This window comes from Camelus dromedarius, chromosome 1 (genome assembly GCF_036321535.1).
Source record: "Camelus dromedarius isolate mCamDro1 chromosome 1, mCamDro1.pat, whole genome shotgun sequence".
Lineage (NCBI taxonomy): Eukaryota > Metazoa > Chordata > Mammalia > Artiodactyla > Camelidae > Camelus > Camelus dromedarius.
The window spans coordinates 23,836,714-23,861,750 of NC_087436.1; the positions used below are offsets into that span (position 1 = coordinate 23,836,714).

At 41.2% G+C, this 25,037-nt stretch overlaps 1 protein-coding gene across 2 annotated transcripts in view; it reads left to right on the forward strand.

Annotated features, from left to right (window-relative positions):
* MAML3 (mastermind like transcriptional coactivator 3) overlaps positions 1 to 25,037 on the forward strand; it is a 390,443-nt gene that overhangs the window by 227,321 nt on the left and 138,085 nt on the right. For both annotated transcript variants that reach the window (XM_031465651.2, XM_064494212.1), the window contains exon 2: positions 6,351 to 7,889. In XM_031465651.2, coding sequence (XP_031321511.1) covers positions 6,351 to 7,889 — 1,539 coding nt within the window. The remainder of the gene's footprint in view (positions 1 to 6,350; positions 7,890 to 25,037) is intronic.

Genomic DNA, 25,037 nt, shown 5'->3' on the forward strand with positions numbered 1-25,037 from the left:
CTTGACACAGGAGAGCTGCCCCCATTGTCACAGGCAGTGTATGCACAGCAGACTTAAGCTCCGGGCCCACAGCGTCCCTTAATGGGAGAAAACATTTATATGTGATGGTAATGATACCAGAACAAGGAAGCTAATGCTCGGTCAAGAGTTCCTGTGACTCTTCCACGAAAGCACAAATCATACTAAGAGGCTCCAGCTTTGTGAGGCAGGAAGGCCAGGGACTTCCTAGAATAAGGCCATTTGGGAAGAGACCCTGACGGGAGTCCTTGGGAGGATGGAGAGTCCCAAGGACATTTCCCGTGCAATCAGCCTTTCTCTGCTCACTGAGCAGAGTGCTGGCGAGTTACTCCACCTTCTCCCCTCTTCCCGCCCACCCTCCTCCTCTCTCCCAGGAGGGACATAGGAGAAAGTTAGACTCTCAGACCACCTTGCCATCTAGCAAAGGAGGATGGGACACGGGAGGGATGCTAAGATTGCTCTGCTATTTTGGACACAAACAGAAACTATAACAGGGCTTCAGTGTGCCTTCAGTGATGTCGTTCTTGTATTCCCAGTGCTGACATGTTAAATATATGTCAAGATTGGGGTTAAAAGGGCCAGCAGTGGAGAACTCTCAGCCCTCAAGGAAAAGGAAGCAGTCAGTAGCTCCATTCAGGTCGCAGCCTGGAAGTAGGTTTGCTTTGAGCCTCAACAATCCAGTCTGTTGTACAATCTAGGACACGAATGCATTAGCACTTGGACTCAGACTTGAATTGCAAATATGATTTTTGTTGTTCATATTTAAAAAACCACGCAAGATGCTTGGAAAACATTAGGCTTTTGCAGGCTAGGGAACAGAAATATGATCACTTTATCTATTTGTATTTTAGAGATCCAGAAACTCATCTATCTTGGGTACAGTGTGACTATTGGTGTCACTGCATTTTAAAAATAGAGTAAGCTAAGGCTTAGTCGGTGCTTACTAGATCCCAGGCCTGAAGCTAAGTGCTTTCCGTGCTATTTCATTTAAGTTCATCCTCACAGTAACTGTATGAGCTAGATATTGTTAACCCATTTTGCAGATAAGGAACCAAAGCTTAGGAGAGTTTAAATACATTTTCCAGGATTCATTCATTCAACATGTATTTATCGAGTGTCTACTGTGAGCTACTAGGGGACCAGTAGTGAAAAAAACAGAAAAATCCCTACCTTCATGTAAATAACTATCTACTGGATGGTGTCGTAGCTAACATTTATTAAGCATCAGACAGCATTTATATGTATTAACCCTTAGGTGGGGGGTCTGGGTTTGAACTCAGGCCTCCTAGCCCCAGGGCTGTCCGCCTGTGTCTGGGTTCCTGCTCTGTACTGCCTCACCCATGGAGGCCTGCTCTGTGGGTAAGAGGTGGGACTTGGGGTTCCCAGTCAGACCTGTCTGTCTCCATGGTCTTGGCCACCACTGTTTTCCAGAAGAACAAATAGAGCATTGTCTTTCTCCATCTCTGCCCCATCCATTTCACGACCTGGAACAGAGTTGTGGATTTGTACTTTATAAAATAAAGTCGGGTTCATTTTTAAGACAAGTGCTTACTTTTTTAAGGTTAACATCCCTTCAGGAGGTGCCAAGGGCCCCAAACCTTATTTCCTTTAGACCCTGAAGCTGTGATATCTGAACTTGCCACTGTGTGTTGGAGCTACATTCAAGTATCTGCCGTACCTATGATCAGAACCACAGTTTCCTGGTTTATTCAATAAATAAGGTAATTTTCTAGCAGTTTTTACCTAATAGGATGGATTGAGCCAGTATCTTCTTTGAAGTCAAATTCCAGTGTGTCCTGGCTAGAGCCTTGTTTTCAGCAATTCTGGGGCTTCTGCCAAGTGACTGCAGAATGTTTGGTGTTGTGATTAAAAATATAAGATTTAGGAACAAGGGTTAGACTGGGTCTTTACTTAAGGACCTTTTCTGTTTAGTTTTGAAATAGAATGCTCGACTTATGAGAGGATAGCAATAAATCCCCCACGTCATCTCCGGATTGGGTTTACTGTATGTAGGGCTCTTCCGGAGCCTTAGCAGGTCTGCGTGTGAGTGCGGAAGTGCGGGGTCAGAGGGAGCCCGCGCCTCTCTTCCGCACTCTGTGATACGCAGCACATCTGCCAAGAATAGGCGAGTGCACGAGTAGGGGGCTGTTCTGCCTCCCCTTCCCACCATGTCACTCTACCCTGTGCCTTCAACTCTGTAAAGCTGCTGAAACCTCCATCTAACCCAACCTCGTCTTCCCTTTGTCACCATCCAGCAAGCAGTTCATCAGGACCTCCCCTATGTCAACCTCTTTCAACTGGGGCCCTAGGAATTAGCCCTTTCTGAAAGAAAGGAAGGGGGCAGACAGATGAATTAGGTTTGGACTTAATAGGTCCATAGTGTTAGCAAGACTTTTCTTAACTGGACTTTTAAGATGAGTCCATTTAAGTGGGCACAACACTCTCCAGGGTTAGAGATCCCATTACCAGGAATGTAGAATCTCAAAGTCAGGCATTCCCTGTGGTCAGTGGAGTTGCCTCCTGCTCTGATCCAAACTCACCTCCTTCAGCCTCTGTGAATTAGACAATAGAATCATTCAGTTTTCCACCATCTATTAACCAGTGCTAGGAACCTGAACACTGGATGCAGCCCTGGATACACAGTAAGCAAGTCAGCCATAGCCCCTGCCACCTTAGAGCTTGCTAAACAGACACTTAAGCAGTTGCCCCAAAGGATGGCAGAAGCTATGATGGGGAAGTTGATGTTGCTTGGAAAAACTTACTCCAAGATTTCTAACCCAGTGTAGGTGGGGCAGAGGAGGTGCCTAATGGAGTTGGTTTGGGGAAAGGATGTGAGTTGAAAGGAGATTTCCTAGAGGAAGTGAAATCTAAGATACAACCTGGAGGATGAGTAGCTGTTACCAGGGGAGGGGGAGAGGGAGGGAGACGAGTATGTTCCAAGGAAAGAAAACAACATTACAGTGGCATAGAGGCAGAAGGAAGCTTAGCACATTTAAGAAACTGAAGGAGTTTCAGGAGAGTTGATAGAAAATGTTTGGCAGGGCCTGGGGAGTTGATGCTCAGCAGAGAGGCATGAAAATGAGCCTAGAATGATGAACAGGAGCCAGGTGAAGTAGTTTGGATCTTAATCTAAAGACAGTGGAAATCATTGCATGGTTATAAACAGGAAGGGTAATAACATATAGATAAATACATATCTATTATTGAAGTATAATTGATTTATAGTATATTATTTTCAGGTATACAGCATAGTGACTCAGTATTTTTACAGATTATAATCCATGAAAAATTATTATAAGATAATGGCTGTATCTATTTATATATATATAATAGCTAAAATAGCTTATCTATTTTATATATTGTAGTTTGTATCTCTTAATCACATACCCCTAATTTGCCCCTCCCTCCTTCCCTCTCCCCATTAGTAACCACTAGTTTGTCTTCTATGTCTGTGAGTCTGTTTTGCATATATTTCATTTGTATTATTTTTTTAGATTTCACATATAAGTGATAATATACAGTATTTGTCTTTCTCTGACTTATTTCACAAAGCATAGTATTGTTTAGGTCCAATAACATTGCTACAAATGACAAGGTTTCATTCATTTTTATGGCTGAATAATGTTTCATTTTGTGTGTGTGTGTGTATATACATATATACATATACAACATCTTCTTAATCCATTCATCTATTAATGGGCATTTGGGTTGCTTCCATAGCTTGGCTACTATAAATAGTACTGCTGTGAACATTGGTTGGGGGGAGGTATCTTTTTGAATTAGTGTTTTCATTTTTTCTGGATATATACCCAGGAGTGGAATTGCTGGATCATATGGTAGTTCTATTTTTAGTTCTTTGAGGAACCTCCATACTATTTTCCATAGTGGCTCCACCAATTTACAGTTCCACCAAGAGTCTACAAGAGTTCCCTTTTCTCCACATCTTCTCCAACATTTGTTATTCATAGACTTTTTGATAATAGTCATTCTGACAAGTATGAGGTGATATCTTATTGTGGCTTTGATTTGCATTTCTATAATAATTAGTGATGTTGCGCATCTTTTCAGGTGCCCATCAGCCATTTGTATGCCTTCTTTGGAAAATTTCTATTCAGGTCTCCTGCTTATTTTTTGATTATGTTGTTTGTTTTTTTGATACTGAGTTGTGTACACTGTTTACATATTTTGGATACTAACCCTTTGTCAGTCATACCATTTACAAATATTTTCTCCTAATTTTGTAGGTTGTCTTTTCATTTTTTCAGTGGTTTATTTTGCTGTGCAAAAACCTTTAAGTTTAATTAGGTCCCATGTGTTTATTTTTGCTTTTATTTCTTTTGCCTAGGAGACACATACAAAAATTACTATGATTTATGTCAAAGAGTGCTCTGTCTATATTCTCTTCTAGGAGATTTATGGTTTCAGGTCTTACATTTAGGTCTTTAATCCATTTTAAGTTTATTTTTGCATATAATGTGAGGAAATGCTCTAATGTCAATGTTTTACATGCAGCTGACCAGTTTTCCCAGCACCACTTGTTGAAGAGACTGTCTTTTCTCCCTTGTGTAGTCTTACCTCCTTTGTCATAAATTGACCATGGGTGCATGGGTTTATTCTTGGGCTCTCTATTCTGTTCCACTGATCCTATGTGTCGGTACCATGCTGTTTTGAATACTGTAGCTTTGTAGTGTAGTCTAAATTCTGGGAGAGTGATGCCTCCAGCTCTGTTCTTTTTTTTTCAAAATTGCTTTAGCAATTTTGGGTCTTTTATGGTTCCGTGTGAATTTTAGGATTTGTTCTAGTTCTGTGAAAAATGTCATGGGTATTTTGATGGGGATTGCATTAAATCTATAGATTGCTTTGGGCAGTATGGCCATTTTAACAATATTAATTCTTCTAATCCAAGAGCACAGGATATCTTTGTGTTTATTTGGACCATCTTCAATTTCAGGAAGGGCAATATAATTTTTGAAGGAGGTGGCCGTACAGAGAATAGATTGATAGAGAGCAAAACAATGACTAAAATAGATAGAGAGTGAATGGATGGATGAGTGGAGGCAAGGCAGAGACCTTTTAGAAGACTGCTGCAACAATCTAGCAAGAGACAAGATTGCCCTGGACTAGGATGGTAGCAGTGAGGTTGGAGATAAGCAGGCATATGAGAGAATGTTTTGGATGCAGAATCCATATGATGTGGTGATTGTGATGTGAGACATTTCAAGAAGAATGCTTAGGTTTCCAATTTGGGTAACCAGGCAGATCCTGAGAGAGGGACAATTGGTGAAAAGATAATTAGCTCAAAGTTGAGACATGTTGAGTTTTAGATGCCCGTGAAACATCAAGGGAAGAGAATGGCAGAGTTAGTGGAACTCAGCAGGGAAGGCTGGGCTGGGCATGTTGTTGTGGGTGCATCAGCCTCAAGAAGGTAGTTAAAGCTGTTGTAATGGATGAAATCATCTAGGCAGGCATGTAGAGTGGGCAGGGGAAAAATGCTGAAGACCAAATGATGAAGAATCCCATCATTTAGGGGAACAAAAGAGGAATACATGAGAGAGAGCGAGTGCAGATGGAGAGAAAGAAGGAAATCTAGGAAAGTGGGATATCATTGAAACCAATTATCATTGAAACCAGTGGAAGTGTGCTTTTATTTTATTTTAATATATTTTTTTGGAAGTACATTCAGTTTACAATGTTGTGTCAATTTCTGGTGTACAATACTTCAGTCACGTAGGAACATAAATACAGTTGTTTAGAACAGAGCAGGCTACTGTATCACTAAGTGCTGGGAGGTCAAGTAAAATATGAACCAAAAGGAAATTTCAGGTTCCATTAACCATTAATCTTCATTTCTATGCTATTCAGTAAATGTGTTAAATTCTATATTCTTAGAGGATTTTTAGTATTCTTTAGAATATTGTTGATTTAATTTCTTGATGTTCTCAATTAAGATGTGACAAGAATTTAAGATAGATATTAACATCTTTCTTAAATATGACACATCTTGGTCCACATCTCATGTTGTATTCATTTGGAAAATAATAATAGATGATTCTCCCCTATAAGAGAAGTATTGCCTTAACTGATTTTTTTCCTTTGTTCCACCCTCGAATCTTTAGTTGCTTTCTATCTCTTAGCCATGCGAGTTCTGCTTTTGGATAAAATCTTTTCCTATAGAGTTTGAATTGAAGCCCAGCCAACTTTGAAATTTGAAGTGTAACTTTCTGATGTGTTCTAAACCACTTAAAAATTAGTTCATAGCCATGCACACAACCATGCTTAAAGAGTAAACTATGCCTTGGAAGTTTAGTCATTCTTTTCCATTTCTTTTCCAGCTCCAGGAGACTGTGAAAAGGAAGTTGGAAGGAGCCCGATCACCACTTAATGGAGACCAGCAGAATGGTGCTTGTGATGGGAGTTTTTCTCCAACTAGCAAGCGAATACGAAAGGACATTCCCACGGGGCTGGAAACCATCAACAGCTTGCCCAACATGCCACTGCCTTCAGCTTCTCCTCTTCACCAACTTGACCTGAAGCCTTCTTTGCCCTTGCAGAATAGTGGGACGCACACTCCTGGGCTTCTGGAAGATCTCAGTAAGAATGGGAGGCTCCCAGAGATTAAACTTCCTGTTAATGGTTGTAGTGACCTGGAGGATAGCTTCACCATCTTGCAGAGCAAGGACCTCAAACAAGAACCTCTAGATGACCCTACTTGCATAGACACATCAGAAACATCTCTTTCAAATCAGAACAAGCTGTTCTCGGACATTAACCTGAATGATCAGGAGTGGCAAGAACTGATAGATGAACTGGCCAACACGGTTCCTGAAGATGACATACAGGACCTGTTCAACGAAGACTTTGAAGAGAAGAAGGAGCCAGAATTCTCACAGCCAGCGACGGAGACCCCCCTGTCCCAGGAGAGCACCAGCGTGAAGAGTGACCCATGTCACTCTCCTTTCACACATGTCTCCATGGGGTCTCCCCAGGCCAGGCCGTCTTCTTCTGGTCCTCCCTTTTCTACTGTCTCCACGGCCACCAGTTTACCTTCTGTTGCCAGCACTCCCGCAGCTCCAAACCCCGCCAGCTCACCGGCAAACTGTGCAGTCCAGTCCCCTCAAACTCCAAACCAAGCCCATACTCCAAGCCAAGCTCCCCCTCGGCCAGGAAATGGTTATCTCCTTAATCCGGCGGCAGCAGTGACGGGGGCTGGTTCGGGGTCGGGCCCCGTGGCCGGGCCTGGCTCCGACCTGTCGCCAGCAGAGCAGCTCAAGCAGATGGCAGCGCAGCAACAGCAAAGGGCCAAACTCATGCAGCAGAAGCAGCAGCAGCAGCAGCAGCAGCACTCAAATCAGACGTCAAGTTGGTCTCCCTTAGGGCCTCCCTCCAGTCCATACGGGGCAGCTTTCACTGCGGAAAAACCAAATAGCCCGCTGATGTACCCCCAAGCCTTTAACAACCAAAACCCCATAGTGCCTCCAATGGCAAACAACCTGCAGAAGACGACAATGAATAACTACCTCCCTCAGAACCACATGAATATGCTCAATCAGCAGCCAAATAACTTGGGTACAAACTCCTTAAACAAACAGCACAATATTCTGACTTATGGCAACACTAAGCCTCTGACCCATTTTAACGCAGACTTGAGTCAGAGGATGACACCACCGATGGCCAACCCCAGCAAAACCCCCCTGATGCCCTACATCCAGCCGCCGCCGCCGCCGCCGCCGCAGCCGCAGCAGCAGCCACCCCCGCAGCTCCAGGCCCCCAGGGCCCACCTGAGTGAGGACCAGAAACGCATGCTTCTCATGAAGCAGAAGGGAGTGATGAGCCAGCCCATGGCTTACCCGGCACTTCCATCCCACGGTCAGGTAAGTGTGAAAGCGGAACACACTTGAGCAGTTCTCGCGGTGCGTTTCAAGATTGTCGGTGTGTGATGCACTCCAGGCTTCAGCGATACGAGGCTTAATTACCTGCAGAAATCCTTCCTACACATCCTCATGTAGTTGCCAGGTTTGTTCGGGGGGTTTTTTGTCCTTTTTTCTAAGAGACAGAAAAAGTGGCACAGTAGACTTTCTTGTATTTGAATGCCTAGGAACCAAACTCCTTTTATTCCGAGCAGCAGAAAAGAAACCAAAAATTACATAAAAGTCTCATTCTAGGAAGGCAGGCTGTAGAGGCGACATGACAGAACATGGGGAGCTTCCTGTACCTTCTCTCCTAGGTCAATCGGTCCTGGGCTGGGGTGGTAGGAAGGTCAGAGCATTTAGGGATCTCTGCCAACAGTCTTACAAGGTCCTGAAAAAGCCTCCATCTAACTGAATTATGAATCATGAAAATTTGGATTCTTGGTATTCAAAGGTGGGAGAGTTTTCTGTATTTTCAAAGTGAAGTTGAAGAATAGCTTTTTGTCTGACTGCGTGGTGTTTCAACACTGGTTGGTGAACTGGAAATTAGAAGCTGTCTCAACCTCATGGCTTGAGGGTGCAGTAAAACCTCTCCAAATCATTCGGCTGTGATTCAGGAGAATGTAATGATGAGTATCTCTTAGTGCTGTATCAAAATAGTCTTTTTCCCCACTGTCTTTCGTCATGTCATCCCAGTGTAGGGGTGGAGGGCTCTCAGGGATCCGTGGTGAAAATAAGTGGCAACCAGTAGAGAGTGAATGCTCATTGACAAGCATTGGCCCTCCTCGCCCTGACCAGTGTGCCACACAGCCAGAGCTCCTTTAACACTTTATCTGCCTGCAAGGAAAGGGGAAATGGGGAAATGCGCCACCTGTTCTACTGACCTGACCTGACGTGGGTGAATTCAGGAGCCATCATTTTACTGCCAGTTGCTGTCAATTGTGGGGGCACAGTTCTGTGCCTCAGTCCTCTCAGGATGCGTTGCAGTTGGAGATTTTGCAGAAAAGTCTCTGCTTTAGGGACCCTCGTGTGCAAACAGGTTCTAACTAGTGCTTGACTGGTCAGCCACAGTGGGATGCATGAGAAACACCGCAAAGTAATGCAGGGAGATCTTGCATCACCGGATGCTGTTTGCATCATATGTCCTGGTGTGCCCGCCCCACTCCCACCCCACCTCCCCAAGCTTGATGCCGGCTGCAGGGCTGGAGATGGTGCTGGCCTGCAGAGACAGGCCTGGACTCTGTGGCTTGATTCTTGTCCTTCACAGCGCTTCCAACCCCAAAACCTCACAGTGGTTTCTTGTCTGCACATGCCAACCAGCTCTAAAGAAATTCTGTCTGGAGAAATAAAAATGTAACTTGCTTTACATCAACTGCAGTCAGTAGCAGGTAGAAAAACCTCATTGAAATGTGAACTTCTATGCTTTATCTTGGTTTCATTAAAATATATATATACCATTGGAAAATGCAACATTTTATACATTTCAGTATTAATTTCTGAAGCTGGCAGAAATAGAGCCAATACACAGGGATGTTGTTGTAGCCCAGACGCCCATCAGAGGTTTATGAGATCACAGGCTGTCAGAATGGTCTGCTGTTAATCTTAATACAAATTGTGCTTCTGCACCCACTGTTTTTCAAACGGGCTACAGTAAAATACTTCCTCCAAGCCAGACCAAGGATGATTAATTCCAAATCTGCAGACCTGTGGGCGCAGTGTGATCCATCCTCATTCCCTATCCTCACTAAATATCTTTTGAAATTCGCTACCATGGGACAAAGCTCCTGTCTTTGCTGGAACATGAATTTTGTAGGTGCTTATTTCGGGTCCTTGTGCTTGCCTGGCTGTGAGTAACGGAAACCTTGAGCTGCTAAGGTCTTGTTTTGAAAGGGCTCGGTCAGGTGATGAAGAAACAAAAGTGATGCTTTTCTGGGTTAAATTCATGGGCTCCTCCTCTTTTTTCATCTCACAAGTTGCTTTCAGGATGAACAGAATCTTCCCCATTAGAATAATCACTTCTTAACCTCATAAAGAACCATCAAGGAAAAGTATGCTTTTTAATGAAATACTAACTCACCACTGTTTGAAACAAGCTTCAAAATACATATATAAACATGTGAATATCTTTCTGCAAACACACCATTTGTTTCATTGCTTTTATCTGATTGTGGAGGAGTATTGACACAGCTCTCAGAATAGTTAATTACAAATACGAGCATGAATTACAGGCGAGATCAAAAATATAATTATACACAGGTGTGGTTCTTATTTGTTTTCTGCTGTTGCTAGTGAAAATTCACTTTATTCTTTCTTGGCCACAAGGACCATGATCAACACTTAGTTTTAATGAATGACTTGAGCACAAAAGCCAATAACATGAGAATATTTATTTTGAGATAATTATCTTACACAGATGTTTACTTATTTGGGATATTTGCAGAAAATGCCATTCCTCTCCGAAATGAATAGAACTTCACTTTGTTCCTGTAAGTTTCAAAAAAGAGAGAGCCAAAAGGAGATAAAAAAAACTTATTTCAAAATTGTGAATGTTTTATCTGAAAATTCCACTTCTCAGAATTTACATATTATTCCTTATAATTAGAGAATTGAACAAAGATTTAGATAGAAAGATTATGCTCATGGTGTTACGTATGATAGTGGAAAATTAGGACCAAAATAAACATTTTGGAAAAATAAATGATGTACATGAAAATCATGCTATTAATGAATGATTAATCACATGGAACTCCTCATAATATGAGTGAAATATGATCATACAACAGCTCATATGTTAACGATCCAAATTGTGTTTTTAAATAAGTATAGAAAATACTGAGTAGCTAAAATATTAAGAATGGTATTTCTGGTTGGTAAAATTATAAGCAGTTATTTTTTTTTTCTTTATACTTTACTGAATTTTTTAAAGGTCCCATTATACATGTATGTTTAATTCTACCATTAGGGGAAAAAAAAACTTTTTTAAGGACGGAAAATACCTACCCTATTTTTTTTTAAAGGTTTACACTTTGCTAATTCTTTGTTTTAAAAATCCTTACTATCCAATTTGCCAGTAGGGTTGCGGTGATACCGTTGCTTTCTATTCATTTACGTATATGAGTTGTGAATCCTTGCTTTAGGAGGTAGTTCAAACCCTTTCTCTCCACACTCACTCTTTTTTCCTTTCTCCCTCCATGTCCCCTTTTCACTCCTTACAGTCTTCTCTTAATTTTTATGAAAATCAGCTAAAATAGTGACAACAAAGGTCTTAATAAAATTTCCACCATTGTAAGCTTTCACATCCTCTCTGGGTTATAATCATTTCTCCCTTCCCTCTTCTCTTTTTCTTCTTTCTGGAACCTCTCTTCATCATGTATGTGGACCTTCTGAATTGCTACTGCACGCTAGTTTTTAAAATACATGTTAAAATATGTGTTTCTGTACTGAAAGGACAAGAACACACTTTGGTTGTGTCTATCATTATCTTTTCCTGATCTTGTTTCTCAAGGACAGTATCTCTCTCTCTCTTTCTGCTTTTGCTAATTTTTGCATAGTACTTAACACTGTGTCTTAAATGTAAGGATGTTTCATAAGTCATTTGATGACACTGAGCAAAGTTTGGCCCCAAAATATGTTTAGAGTTGATTATCAGCTCCAGGGGAGAGAGTGTTAGCACAAATAGCACAGAGCTGCTATTGAGATCAAACAGAAGAACTGGAAAGGCAAGTCTGAAAAGAATCCTTTGATAGGAGGTGGTTATCTTGAGCCAGTGGAACAAGGAAATCACTGGGATGGCAAACTCTGTCACTGTGTCTGACGAACAAAAAAACAATGGAGCAACTATGAAAGAAGTACAACAAAAGCAAATGACTACTGGCTGGTCAAGGAAGGATACACGGATACCCAGAGCCCAAGAATAATTCCTACAGGCAAGAGTGGAAAGTGAAACATTTCCAAATGTGATGTTAATTTTTACTACTTTAGTTGTGATCATAGGACTAGATAAGTCATAGACACTCTCCTACCTTACTCTTTATCTGTGTATTTTCTGTGGGTGGCTGCATATATCATAATGATTCCATGTATGCTTATACTTTACAGAATGTCTTCCCCTTTCAATTTTATTTTATCAAAATCTGTTGGATCTCATGTGCAGTAGCCATAAAATCTCCACAGAAAGAACAGAGTGCTTATATTCACAGACATCATGGAAATCTCTTTGAAGATACATTTCCTTTAACTTTAAAAACTTGGAGCCCCTTTGTTTAGTTTCTGTAAAATATATATTGTTTATTTTATCCAAGTCATACGTGACATAGTTCAGAAAGTCAGATGGTACTTTAAGGCCCATGATGAGAAAGAGCAGCCCCTGCTTCGTCTCCTCCATTCTAATTCTGCCTCCCACAGGTGGCTGCTTCAATTCATTAAGTTGTTTTCTCTTTATTTATCTCCATAAACTGCTGTTTCCCAATATTTCAATTATTTGATACCACAGAAGACACGGATTAACTCACTTCCACTACCCTCACACAAAAAAACCCACCCCCCTTCACATAGTCTCTCTTTTTCCTTACCATACTCAGTATAACTAGATGTATCACAAATTATGATTTGGAAAGTATTCCATGTTTACATGACTGACTTTTGCACAGAGCCTCACAATTTAGTTGTAGCTTACTATGCTTATATTTCCTTTCTTGTATAACTTTTTATTTTCCCTGGGATTTATAACTGCCTCTTTATTTAATTTGGTATTATCTCTGCACCTGCCTTCAATCTATCCTAACCTGTCTGACCCTGTAAAATTTTCAATATGATCAAACACATCAAAGAATTATTTTCTTCTTTTCTTTTTTTCTCTCTCTCCCTCTTTCTCTCCTGCCCTCTCTCCCCTCCCACCTCCTACTTCTCTTTCTTTCTCAATTTCTTTCTCCCTCTTTCCCTCTTTGCCTCTCTCCCTCTCTCCTCTTTCTCTTTCTTTCTTTCTTCCTTTGTTTCTTTCTTTGTTTCTTTTTCTTTCTTTCTTTCTTTCTTTCTTTCTTTCTTTCTTTCTTTCTTTCTTTCTTTCTTTCTTTCTTTCTTTCTTTCTTTCTTTCTTTCTTTCTTTCCTTCTTTCTTTCCTTCTTTCCTTGCTTCCTTCCTTCCTTCCTTCCTTCCTTCCTTCCTTCCTTCCTTCCTTCTTTCTATTCTTTTACATATATGAATAATATACAGTATCTCTCCCCAAGGTTTACACCCTCTTGTTCCAGTCTTCTTCTATCCTGCACTTTTCTTGGTCTGCCTCTTATTCTTGGTCTGCCTCTTAACTGAGGTCCCACAACCGCCTTTCACCATCATTCTTGGAATATCTCACCCCGCTCCCCTTCTATGTCGCATTATCTGCTTTCTTGATCCCTCTCCTCCTTCTTGGCTTAGTCGCTTAAATTGGTGGAGCACATCCTCAGAACTTCTTAAGAAAGGGTGCACAGGACATTGTTTTTATGAATACTATTTTTGAGAATGTCTTTATCCTCACACCTGAGTGATAGTTTGCCAGATGTAGCATTAAAAATAAGAAAACATGTTGCATCTGACTTGTAAAGGCATTTCCTCACCATCCTGTGGCTCTCATACTGTTGAGAAGTCCAGTGACATTTGGATCCCCTTCTCTATGTGCGTAGCCTGTTTTTTCACTCTGAGAGTTTTTCAAATCTTCTATCCCTGACATTTCATGATGATATGCCTTAAAGTAGCCCTTTTTCATTACTGTGTCTGGGACTATGTACCTTGTCCTTTTTTACTTTGTAAATATGTCCTTAAGATATGTTCTTGTATTATTTCTTTGATCATTTCTCCCTTCCCTTTTCTCTTTTTCTAACTTTCTGGAACTTTTATTCATCGTGTATTGGACCTCCTGGATTGTTCTCTAATTTTCCTATCTGTTCAGTCTTTGTCCTTTTGTTCTGTTATGTGAGATTTTCTCAGCTTTATGCTCCAACTCTAAAATTATTTTATTTATCACATTTTAAATTTCCATAAGCTCTTCCTTGTTCTCTGATTTACCCCTGTAAGTTTAAGGATATTAATTATCATTTTTAAATTAAGTTTTCTTGTGCTCCCTGTTTTGTCTCTGTTTCTGCTAAGCACCCTTTTCCCATGTGCTCATTTTCTTTTTCTTTCTTTCATGTTGGAAGCTTTTCTCAAATGTTCGCTTTTTTAAAGAGGGGGGCGCAATGAAGCAAATCAGTTGCTCTGTGTGCTCAGCCAGAGCTTGTCAGATGTGGGGCTTTTTGTAGGCAGATTGAGCTAGAACCCAGCTACTTCACTGGGTCAGTGTCTGCAGATTTTTTTTTCCCTTACAGCCAATTGGGAAAAGACTTCCACGATCTCACTGCAGAAAGTCGTAAATCTAGAGGCTGGCTTTTGGGAGCTGAGCAGAGGAAGCTGAGTGGTTGTAGTGATGATGAGGGGTGTCTCACTAAATATTATGTAGACTTTCCCTTAATCTCCCTGTTTTTTATGGCTCCTCAACCCACCCTCCCTGGGGCTGAGCTCCAGGATTTCGGAGTCTCGTGGCTTAACCTCTCCGAACTCCTTCTTTGCCTCTGGGCTTTTGTGTCTGGTCCACCTCTTCCTTAAACAGAACTTTGGCCAGTTTTCCTTTAAAGTGCACTCCACACCTCCCACCCTGGCATTCAGAAGTGCTTCTGATTCCTGAGAATTTACAGCCTTCTCTAGCTTGAACCATCTTGCTTTAATTTTGGCTTCCTGTGATGCAGGGTTAGAATTAGCTTTCTCAGTCATTCACCATTTAGCTATATGATTTTCATCTTCCAAAATTTTGTTGATATCCTTTTAATGGCTATTGCCATCTTCCATCCTCCTTGAATGCTGGTATCACCTGTATTCCTTTCTTGTCATTGTACTGGGGAGTTGGAGAAAACCGAGATGAATGGAGGTGTTCAATCTACCAGAAGCTTCTTCAGTGACTTTCAACATCTTTCTATACAAATATTGAATATTGTCCAATATTGAAATTCATACGTTACAGCATATTTCACATTATTGCTTCTGACATCTTGGGCTTTAGCAGAACTGGTTTCATAAAAGCTAAAATGCTCTCTTAACATAAAATTTACATGTCAAATACAGGTATTCAGGACAGCAGAGTCAACATGGTCATCGTGCTAGTTTAGAATATGATCTTGTGATTATAACCTGAATAGTTTTTAGAATCTTGAAAATATTGACTTACTTCAAGGACTATAAAAACAATTTAGGTTGCATGACCCCGACTAAGCCAACAGAAGCTGGCAACTCAGATGCAAGGTAAAATATTGACAGAACACTCATCACTGACTGAATCCAGGGCCTCCCAGCTGAGGGGAAACCAGTGGGCAGAAGCACTACAAAACTCAGGATAATAAATGAAATGTTCCAGTTGATTGGTATAATAAGTCATTTCCATCCGCACATTGGCATATTTTGAAAATCCTGATTGATATTCTGTCAGAGACTTAGAAATAGGATGAGAGTAAATAGCAGAAAAGGAAGAGTTTGAGGAAAGAAATTCATTTTATGGTAGTATTGAGGAAGAAAGAAGTTTTAATTAGCCCCCTGTGAGAATACTTTTAAAAGGTTTTGTGGGGTGAGAATATTCTTATTTACTGAGAGAGCTTACAACCCATCAAACAGTTCTGAAACTTTTGGGGGTCTAAGGATCACCTGGGGAAATTGTTCAAGATGCAAGGAATCAGATTCCACTGCCAAAGACACAGAATCTGGTCTGGGATGAGGCTTGAGAAGGTGCATTTTTTATTTTTAATGACAGTACTGGGGGTTGAACCCAAGACCTCTTGTATGCTAAGCATGCACTCTCCCACTGAGTTATACCCGCACCCCCTCCACCATTTTTTAATGGAGAAATAGGACATAAGATAATTGTGGAACTGCAATTAAAGCAACCTATGTTTATTTCATTCCTCAATATTTGCATATGCGTAAATATGATAGTTATTGTCTGTGGAACTATAAATTCTGCAGGGTCTAAGTCTCATATCATTTCAAGTAAGATTGAGGAATTAGGGTACAATGTGGTTTAGGCTAGAGTGAATTTTTAAGAGATCAAATCCTGTGGACCCTAGCTATGTTTTGTAAATCACAGAATTACTCCTGTTGATCCCTTAGTAGGACAAAGCAGTTCATCCTCCATACCTCCTGCCCACTCCCACCATGGTGAAGGGTGGAATTTCCCTTTGCCTCTCCAAGAGAGGGCTGGTTATTCAATCTTCTGTTTTAGGACCTACTGAGGGCACAGCCTTGTGTGTGCCGAGCTGCTTTCCTCGGCATCTGTAGGAAGGGAGACTGCCGTGGTGTGGATAGTGCACACATTAAAGGAAGCACAAGTGTACTTAGGACCACTTTTGGGAGATGCTTCTCAGGACAAGGCTGCTGGCAGGCACATCAGTAGGATCACAACTTGGCGTTCCATGCTCTGACACTGTTACATCAAGGGTAGCATCCAAGCACATTTCCCAGATGTTCCTGGCCTTTGAGGTGTTGCCTCGGCCAGGCGCTCAATTTCATTCTGCTTCCTGAGTCTTAGATTCCCTTCCTTGCAAGGTCATTCACTGGACCCTAAGTGCCGGCCAGTGCTCCCCAGTGGATATCCAGTGTGTTCACACAGATAAGAGTAGGTCTGGCTTTATTTTTACCCCAAGCCTCCTATGAGCCTAAGGGTCTATCACAAGGATATAAAATTGTGAAACCTGACCAGGGAAACCCTCCTTGAGTATATTCACTCCTCAAGTTCTTAGAATGATAGTTATAGACTAAGAAGATATACTAAGATAATACCATTTACAATGTCCGGCAGTGTGCAGTCTAGTTGGGGAGATACGGAGGCACACAGTTAAGTCAATATAAGGCAGCAGCGATGAAGTGCCACCTTACTAAGGTCTATGTCAGGGCTCCTGGGCAGAGAGAAGCCAGAGAAAAGCCAAAGGTCAGGACTGCTGGGAGTGAAAGAGAGCAGCCTCCAAGGGGAGATACTCTTTGAGGTTGACCAAGAATGAGTAAGAGTTAGATGTGGGGAGGGTGGTGGAAAGGCATTCTGGACATCTAAGGAGTTTGTCCTTTAAGTGGTTGATGAAGATTATGGCCCGGCTGGAGGGAAGGCTCAAGTTGGGGAGTAGTGAGATGAAATGCATGGGAGAACAGTTAGGGGACTTTCTACTATTTGAGGTGTAAGATGATAAGAATATCTGGATGTGGCATTTTAAATTTAAGGAAAAACAGACAGAGCAACATTTAGAGGAAAGGAATAACAGAACTTGGTGATTGAATATATAAGACGAAAGGGAAATGAATCGAATGCTTCTGACCATCAGGTTAAATATCAGAGTGGTATGGTGGTTTCTGAAAGATGATGGGCATGTCATAGATACATCTGAGTAGCAAAACTTATTTTCTTTAAAGCATCTCAAACAGTTGTTACTGTTTATCTTGTTCTTCTGATTTGTATTTCTCTTTTGCTAAGGTACATGTTCCACACTCAGCAAAAGGTGTGAAGTAGGCTCATAGCAATTTTTTTAAAGTTTGTGTTAAATTGAGCCACAAAGCTTTTTATAATTGGGCTTTTTGTTATTTATAAGCATTTACTTTTCAATAAATTCATAGTATTATGAAAATAGTTGTTTTCAGTAGAGTAGTAATAAACTATCATATATTCCTTTTGCTTAATAGTTCTATCATAAGGATTTACTTGGTCACATCTTATCTATTACTTGAAGAGAGTACTCTCTAAAAATAGTCATTATGCAGGATTACAAGAAGAGCAGGGTTCCAAGCTTTACAACTAGTATGTCATCATTAACTAGTCATAGCAACTCTGGACTTTTCTTTGAAAAAAAAAAAATGCTGTTTTCCTATACAAAGATATTCTATTATATCTTGGTTCCTGAGCAAGTTTCTATGGAGTTAATCTTTCTTATGACACCAAATGGTTTGCATCTGACCCAGTGGATGAAGAATCAAAATACCTTTTATGGGGGAGGGTATGGCTGAGTGGTAGAGTGCACACCTAGCATGCACAAGGTCTTGGGTTCAATCCCCAGTACCTCCATCAAAATAAATAACACCGCTCCCCAAAAATACCTTTCTTTCATGAGTAGTTACATTTCCAATACCTTGTCATGATTAGTTAGTATGATTCGTGAGTTTATGCAGGTTTCCATTACATGTTTATTTACTAAACACTTTTGACCCCAAATGGTATACAAACTGATAACTCTCGGTATTTATTAATACTATGATTCCCTAGAAGAGGTTGTATAAACATACCTGCATTCCCTAATTGCTTTTGCATCTGAGACATTTGCAAATTTACATGAGCCTCTCTCTTGCACTGGGCTCCAGCCAGTTCATTATAAAGGACATTAAATGGGCTTAAACACTTGCGGTGCCAAGCTGAAGTTAGGCAGTGGTGAGGGCAAGGAGAAAGGTCTTCTCTGGGTGGAGAGAGCGGTTCACCTTGGGCCACCACTGTGCTCCTAGTGCCTGGGTGAGAATTAGGAAACAGGCACCCCAGGTGTGACGGCAGCCCCCTTGCACCCTCCACTGGACACCACTGTGCTATCCACCAACTGCACAAGCACAGGCTGGGGCTCTGGGTACACCTGCTTGTTTCCCAAAAGCCACTAAGCCCAGAGCAGAGAGTCAGCATCTCAGGCCAGTGCTGTAAGAATCGAGAATCTGAGTTCCGTGTGCCACACATTGCCGTGCTGTGCTGTGGTCCTGGGGGGCCTGGAGTGTGAAACTCTCAGGCTAAACGGTAACCAAAGGCCCTAGAAGGCAGGGTGGTTCACATCTGATCATAGAGCAGCCGTGATGGCAGATAATGCTAGTTTCAGTATCACCTCTTCGCAAGATTGTCATTAGGGTGGCAGAAAAGCCCAGAGAAAAATCTTCCTGCCTCTCAGAGCAGTGACAGGTTTAGAAGTACCAGACTCCAGAGCAGCCCCGCCAACAGAAATATCGTCCCAACCACAAATACAAACCATGGAACTGAAAAATCTCTGTTGGCCACGTGACAAAAGGCCCAAACAGATGAAACTGATTTTAATATATTTGGATTTAGCCCAGTATATGAAAAGATGATATCAACATGTAATCCATATAAAAATCATGAATGAGATGTTTGACATTGTTTTTTTCATGCCAAGTCTCTGAAGTCAGGTGTGTCTTTCACACTTTTATAGCACAACTCAATTGGGACAGGTCACGTTTCAGGTGTTCAGTAACCGTACGTGGCTCATGGCCACCATGTTGGACAGGGCAGGTCTGAAACAACAGCAGCAAAAATCTGCTCCGTGATCAGAAGGACCAGAGGTGAAGCAGAATGACAGTTGAGGCGGGGTGGGTGTGCTGTTTCAGAGCCGCTGATTCTTTATGTCACCTCTTTTTTTATTTTTTGGCTTTATTTTTGTTTTTTGGCGTGGGAAGTAGGTAATTATGTTTACTTATTTATTTGAATGGAGGTACTGGGGATTGAACCCAGGACCTTGTGCTTGCTAAGCACACACTCTACCACTGGGCTATACCCTCCCCTCTTTATGTCACCTCTTAACAGGTATATAACCCTAAGCTTGACAGAATAGACTGTTACGGAAATGACAGGCCAGCCAAGAAACAAGCACCACTCGGAGGGTTGGAGTACTCAGATTTATTACGCCGGCGGGCTCAGAGGGGCTTCTGCTCCGAAGCTCTGAGCACCTCCAAGACGTGCACATAAGGTTTTATAGGGTTAATTACAAGTATGGGGCTATTAGCCAATAAGGTTCAAACAACAAAAAGCAAGGAATCAGTACACTGGAGCTTATCAATTTGGAACAGATCACATTACTGACACTTGTTGAGCTTGGATTTACGAGTTAGCTTGTTAGCCCAGTAAACTGACATTAAACTTCAGATTTATGAGTTAGCCCAGCAGAACTTAGATCAGTAAACCGACACGTATCACACTTAGATTTGTGACTTAGCTCGTTAGCCCAGCTGGGCTTTTCCTTCACAAGACTAGTATTTCCCATTGCCCAGCACCTGATCGGGAGCTGCACACAGCAGGCTCTGGGCCCCTGTCATTAGAACTTACCTACTCTGTGTGGCCCACGGCCTTCAGATACTTCCACAGCCACTTGTGTGTAACGTGGCTGCATCTCAGCAGAAGGAGCATGGCCCTTATTCATCCAACCCCATCATCAACACAGAATGTTTGTGAGCAGCCTCGGGGCCATATAAACATCCTGCGGTGGGTCGGGAGCACCTGACCCCCTATTAACATGTCAATAAGAGTGGCTGGTGCTCTGGGCTTGTTTTCTAGGGTTTTGATGAGCTTCATTAATTATGTTGAGGAAAAAAAAGGTGTGCAGCTGGAGGAGATCCCACTTAGCTCCACGTGAACATGAATAATTGGACAGTTGGCAGAGTGTTAAATTGGTGGTCTAGTGAGAGAAACTCATGAATAAACACAGTTCCCCAAAATGCCACAAAGTAGGCACCGTTCTCTTGCCCTGCGTTTCTACCTTCCCTGGACTCAAGAGCTGGCTGGTGGGAGCCAGTGTAAGATCAGTTAGGGAGCTGCCTCGGCAGGGCAGGAACGGACTCTGAAGCTGGGACAAACGCTCAAGTCCCTCCTTCACCCCTTCATTACCTGCAGGGTTGGGAGCAGGTTATAGTAGCTCTCTCTCAGCTTTGGTTTTTCATCTAGAAAATGGGGACGACAGTAATAGGGTTATTATGACGATGCTGTGTCTTAATTTACATAAAGCATTTAGGATAGTATCAGACCCATAGTATATACTATATGCAGATTTTTAAGGTAAAACATTAATCATATCATATGTTAGTCATACCTTTTTAATCGTGTAGGAGAGTATAACTTTCAGTTTTCCTCTAAGTTAACTTCATTCATTCATTCATCATTCATTCATTCATTCAATAGACATTGATTATGTTCCTGACATGTCTAGGTATTGGGCATACAAAGATGGAAAGATTCTAAGAGAAACATATTATCATATGTGTGAAAATTATATGGACAGTCTACAAACAAAGTGGCAAAAGAGTATTATTCTCTTTTAAAAATCCATGGTTTACAAGTTTTAAATGCTGATGAAAAGAGTTTCTTTTCATCCTGGCTATGACAGGATTGTTCCTCCTGCAATTATCTCTGTTTAAACTTAAAATTATTTTTCATATTTTAACATACACTATGAAAATATATACTTTTTGCTCATTTCTGTTAAATGAGCAAAAAACACCTCCAGAGAAAATCTAGCCACTTCCCCACCCCCTACTTTAGAAGATACCTTTGAATTTGAAGCCTAAGTATTTCTGGAACTTTACTATGTGAGAGAAATCATTTGTCTTTGTCAAAATCAGAAGCTAAAAAGGAAGATGGGATTTAATTCAACTGAACACTTAGAACATCTAACTTTTTGGGTATTAGGAGCAGGTAAACAAGTATTCATAAAAATAATGAAAATTATTATTACTTTAAAACTGCTTCTTTCTCTCTCTCTCTCGGGAGTTATTTAGATGAAAACAGGCATTTTAGTAAAATGTTTAAAACAACTCCAAAATAAGTAAGAGCTCTATTGGAAATTTTACTATATTATTTATCTATTCCTGTGTAAAAAATTATATCCAAAATTTAGCAGCTGAAAACAACAAGCAGTTCTGAGGGAATCCAGGAGCAGCTTAGCTGGGTGGTTCTGGCTCAAGATCTCTCATAAGGTTGCAGTAACATTGTCGTCTGGACTGCAGTCATCTGAGGGCTGGACCTGGGCTTGGGAATCTGCTCCCAGGGGGCTCCCTCCCATGGCTCCTGACTGGAGGCCTCAATTCCTCCCCCCACGGATGTCACCACTGCTTGGTGCTTCAGTGTTCTCATAACATGACAGCTGGCTTCCTCAGAGCAAGTGATTCAGGAAAAAGCAAGGAAGGAGTCACAATGCCCTTTATGACATAGTGTTGAAGTCACACAGCTTCGCCGCTTCAGTATTCTATTCATTTGAAGCAAATCATTAAGTCCGTTCACACTCTAGGGGAGAGGAATTAGCTCTACCCTCTGAAGGGAGTGTCACAAATTTGTGGACATATTTGTGGATGCCATAATTACCAGGAAAGGCTTTTGACATTTCATAAAGTGCTTAAGTGGTATGGGCACAGAGACGCTTAGGATGGGAAGAACTGAGCTGGCAAAGATGAGCAGACTCATCTGGGGGATGTGCGCTTCGGCGCGGTTGCCAGCGTGGTGGAGAGGAGGGGAGGGAGGAGGCAGGCAATCATAGACACCAAGCACACCAGAAATTTGTCTCTTTTCACTTTGCAGCCCTGGACCTAATATCAAATATGCCTCGTGGCAGGGAATTCATGTAGAATTCTGTGGTCCAATGTGAAGAAGGCTTTGCTTTTATTTAAAGTGGGAAATAAAATGTTAGAGGGCCTAGCAGCTGAGCTGTTACCTCCTCGGCACTAAATCCAACCTTGTTAGTTACGCGGTTTTTCACTTGGCTTGCAGAATGCCTTCCCTCACCTTCTCACTTTAAGGCGTTTATTGTTTCTGCCCTAGGGTTTCTGTCCTTTCCCTCATCCTCCGTACTGTCTTTCCTGCTGAACTGTGTCCCCCTGAAAGGCATGGCACGCTGATGCTGCCGTTCACCTCGCGGTACCTCGGAGTTCTTCCAGCGCGTCCGCCGCTTCCTCCATTTTCCATCTCACCACTTGGGCGCTGCTGTTAGTCGCATGTAACTTCCTATTATTGAATATTTCAGGGGCCGAAGCCCTCGGTGCCCCATGCTGTCCACTTAGTCATCTCTCTCCACATTTGTATTATTCACAGCAGGATGCATGCACGCAAATCCTTTAAGTCCTTCAGGCTTTTCTTTCCATTTCCCCTTCAAATATGAATCACCTAGCAACATTTGAGGACCAGTTGCATAAGAACCAAGCTATATTCCAGTTACTGTGAGCATCACAAAGGATGTAAAAGAAATGGTTCCTCCCCTTAAGAAGTTTATCCTCTAATAAAAGCTGGATTGTTAAAAAAAATTAAGTAATAACAGCATACAGATTCCTATTTATATTCAATAGAGTGACATGTTGGCCAAGTTACAATGATCAAATTCAAAGGTTATTCTTTTGTATACCTTTTAATAGAGAAAACCAGCTGTCTTTTAGATTAAGTAAATGCATGTGCCTTGATGAAAAATATTGCTACAAGAAATCATTTGATGGGGTTGACTTCCTAGTATTATAAATATATTCCATCCAATCTGGTTAAAATGCATTTTTGCAACCAAAATAAAGAAAGAAAGCATTTATTAATAATTATAAACAAAGATACACCCTATTAATATAATAAATAATTAGCTATGACTGGTGGCTGAAGGATAACTTATCAATGTTCTGATTTTTCTTCTGTTTTAAAACACCTGCCCTGTTTAAAAGATCAGCCCTGTGCTTTGATTTACTTTACTTTTAATGGACTGTTGTTCAGAAAAAGGAGTTGGGATTGTGGGTTGTGAAGAGTTGATAAGGAATAAAAGTGTAAGCTGAGGAGTAGTAAAAGAGGACGCCATGGGAGGAGAACTGAAGACGGCGAGGAAGCCCCTTGGAGCTCGTTATTAAGATCTAACCTGTGATACAAGAAGCAGTGGCTAGTCGTTGTAGGTTTCTGAGAAGAGGAGAGTACTATCTTGATCAAAATGACTGTGACAGAGGAGATGCTAGGAAACAGCACACTTGGAGGACCTGACTGATATGACTCCGGAAATAGATCCAAAGAAAAAGTGAAAGATGAGTGGAAGTGACCATGGGCATGAGTTGGGACAAGTAAAGCAAAGAGTCATCAAATTTGACTTCCAAGCCTCTAACTTAAAAAAACTGAGGAGAGCCATTAGTTGCTGGTGAAGGGAGAGTTGTCCAAAGTGGATGGTTTGAACACTGTTTAGCTTGTCTGTTGGACATTCAAGATGTCTTTCAGTGGAGGAATTAAGGACTAAAGCTGTGGGCTTTAGGTTCGTTTATGCCCAAGCAGTAGTTGAAAGTATGCGTTGATGAACCACTTCTTGAGGGAAGTCATACGTGGTGAGAAAATATAATGTCTGGCACTAGGTCTGAGATAGCTAGAATTAATGATTAGGAAAAATGACAAGCATACAAGAAATACTTGTATGCATGTGCATTGGATGAGTGTATATGTACATGTGTATTTGTGTATATCCACACATATGTATTTATACAATATCTGAAAACACATTCATTGTAATGTTAACCCTAGTTAGTTTTTTCTAACTACTGGAATTATAAGTGATATTTCTTTTCTTTTCTTTTCTTTCTTTTTTTTTTTTTTTTTTTGCTCATCTGTATTTCCTTATTTTTCCAGTTGAATATATATCACTTATATAAGTTTCCTCATAGGGAAAAATCGTTTTTTAAGTCCTTGGAGGGATGAAAGAAATAGGAATAGAATTTTCAAGATCAGAATAAAAGGGAACCCTGAAATAATGGTCTCAAGATGAGGAAACAGAGACCCCAGTAGCTGAGTGATTTATTATTAGGCTTTCAAAATAAGAGCATGAATTTTTTAAAGCTGGGGCTTAAAATATATACATGTCAAGGAGAAGAATTGAGTTACCCTCATCTTTTAGAACCTAGACTGATCCAAAGCAGCAGTTCTCAACTAGGGATAATTTCATTTCCACATCCCCCAGTGGACAGTTGGGAACATCTGGAGATATTTTTGGTTGTCAAAACTAGAGGAAGGGAGAGCTGCTGCTGGCATCTGGTAGGCAGAGACCAGGGGCACTACTGAACATCCTGCAATGCACAGGACAGGCTCCCAAAACAAAGAATTATTCAGTTCCAAATGTCAACAGTGCTGTGGTTGGGAAACTCTGATCTAAAGGGTAGTTCATATTAGTAGCTACCATAGACAGAATGCTTTTTGTGCCAAGATTTGTGCTGCGCTAAGCACTTCACGTGAATCGTTTCATGTCATCCTCAGATGACCTGGAAACTCAGGCATATAAGGTTAAGTAGCCTGTTCAAGTTCACATAGATGGCATTGGAACTGGG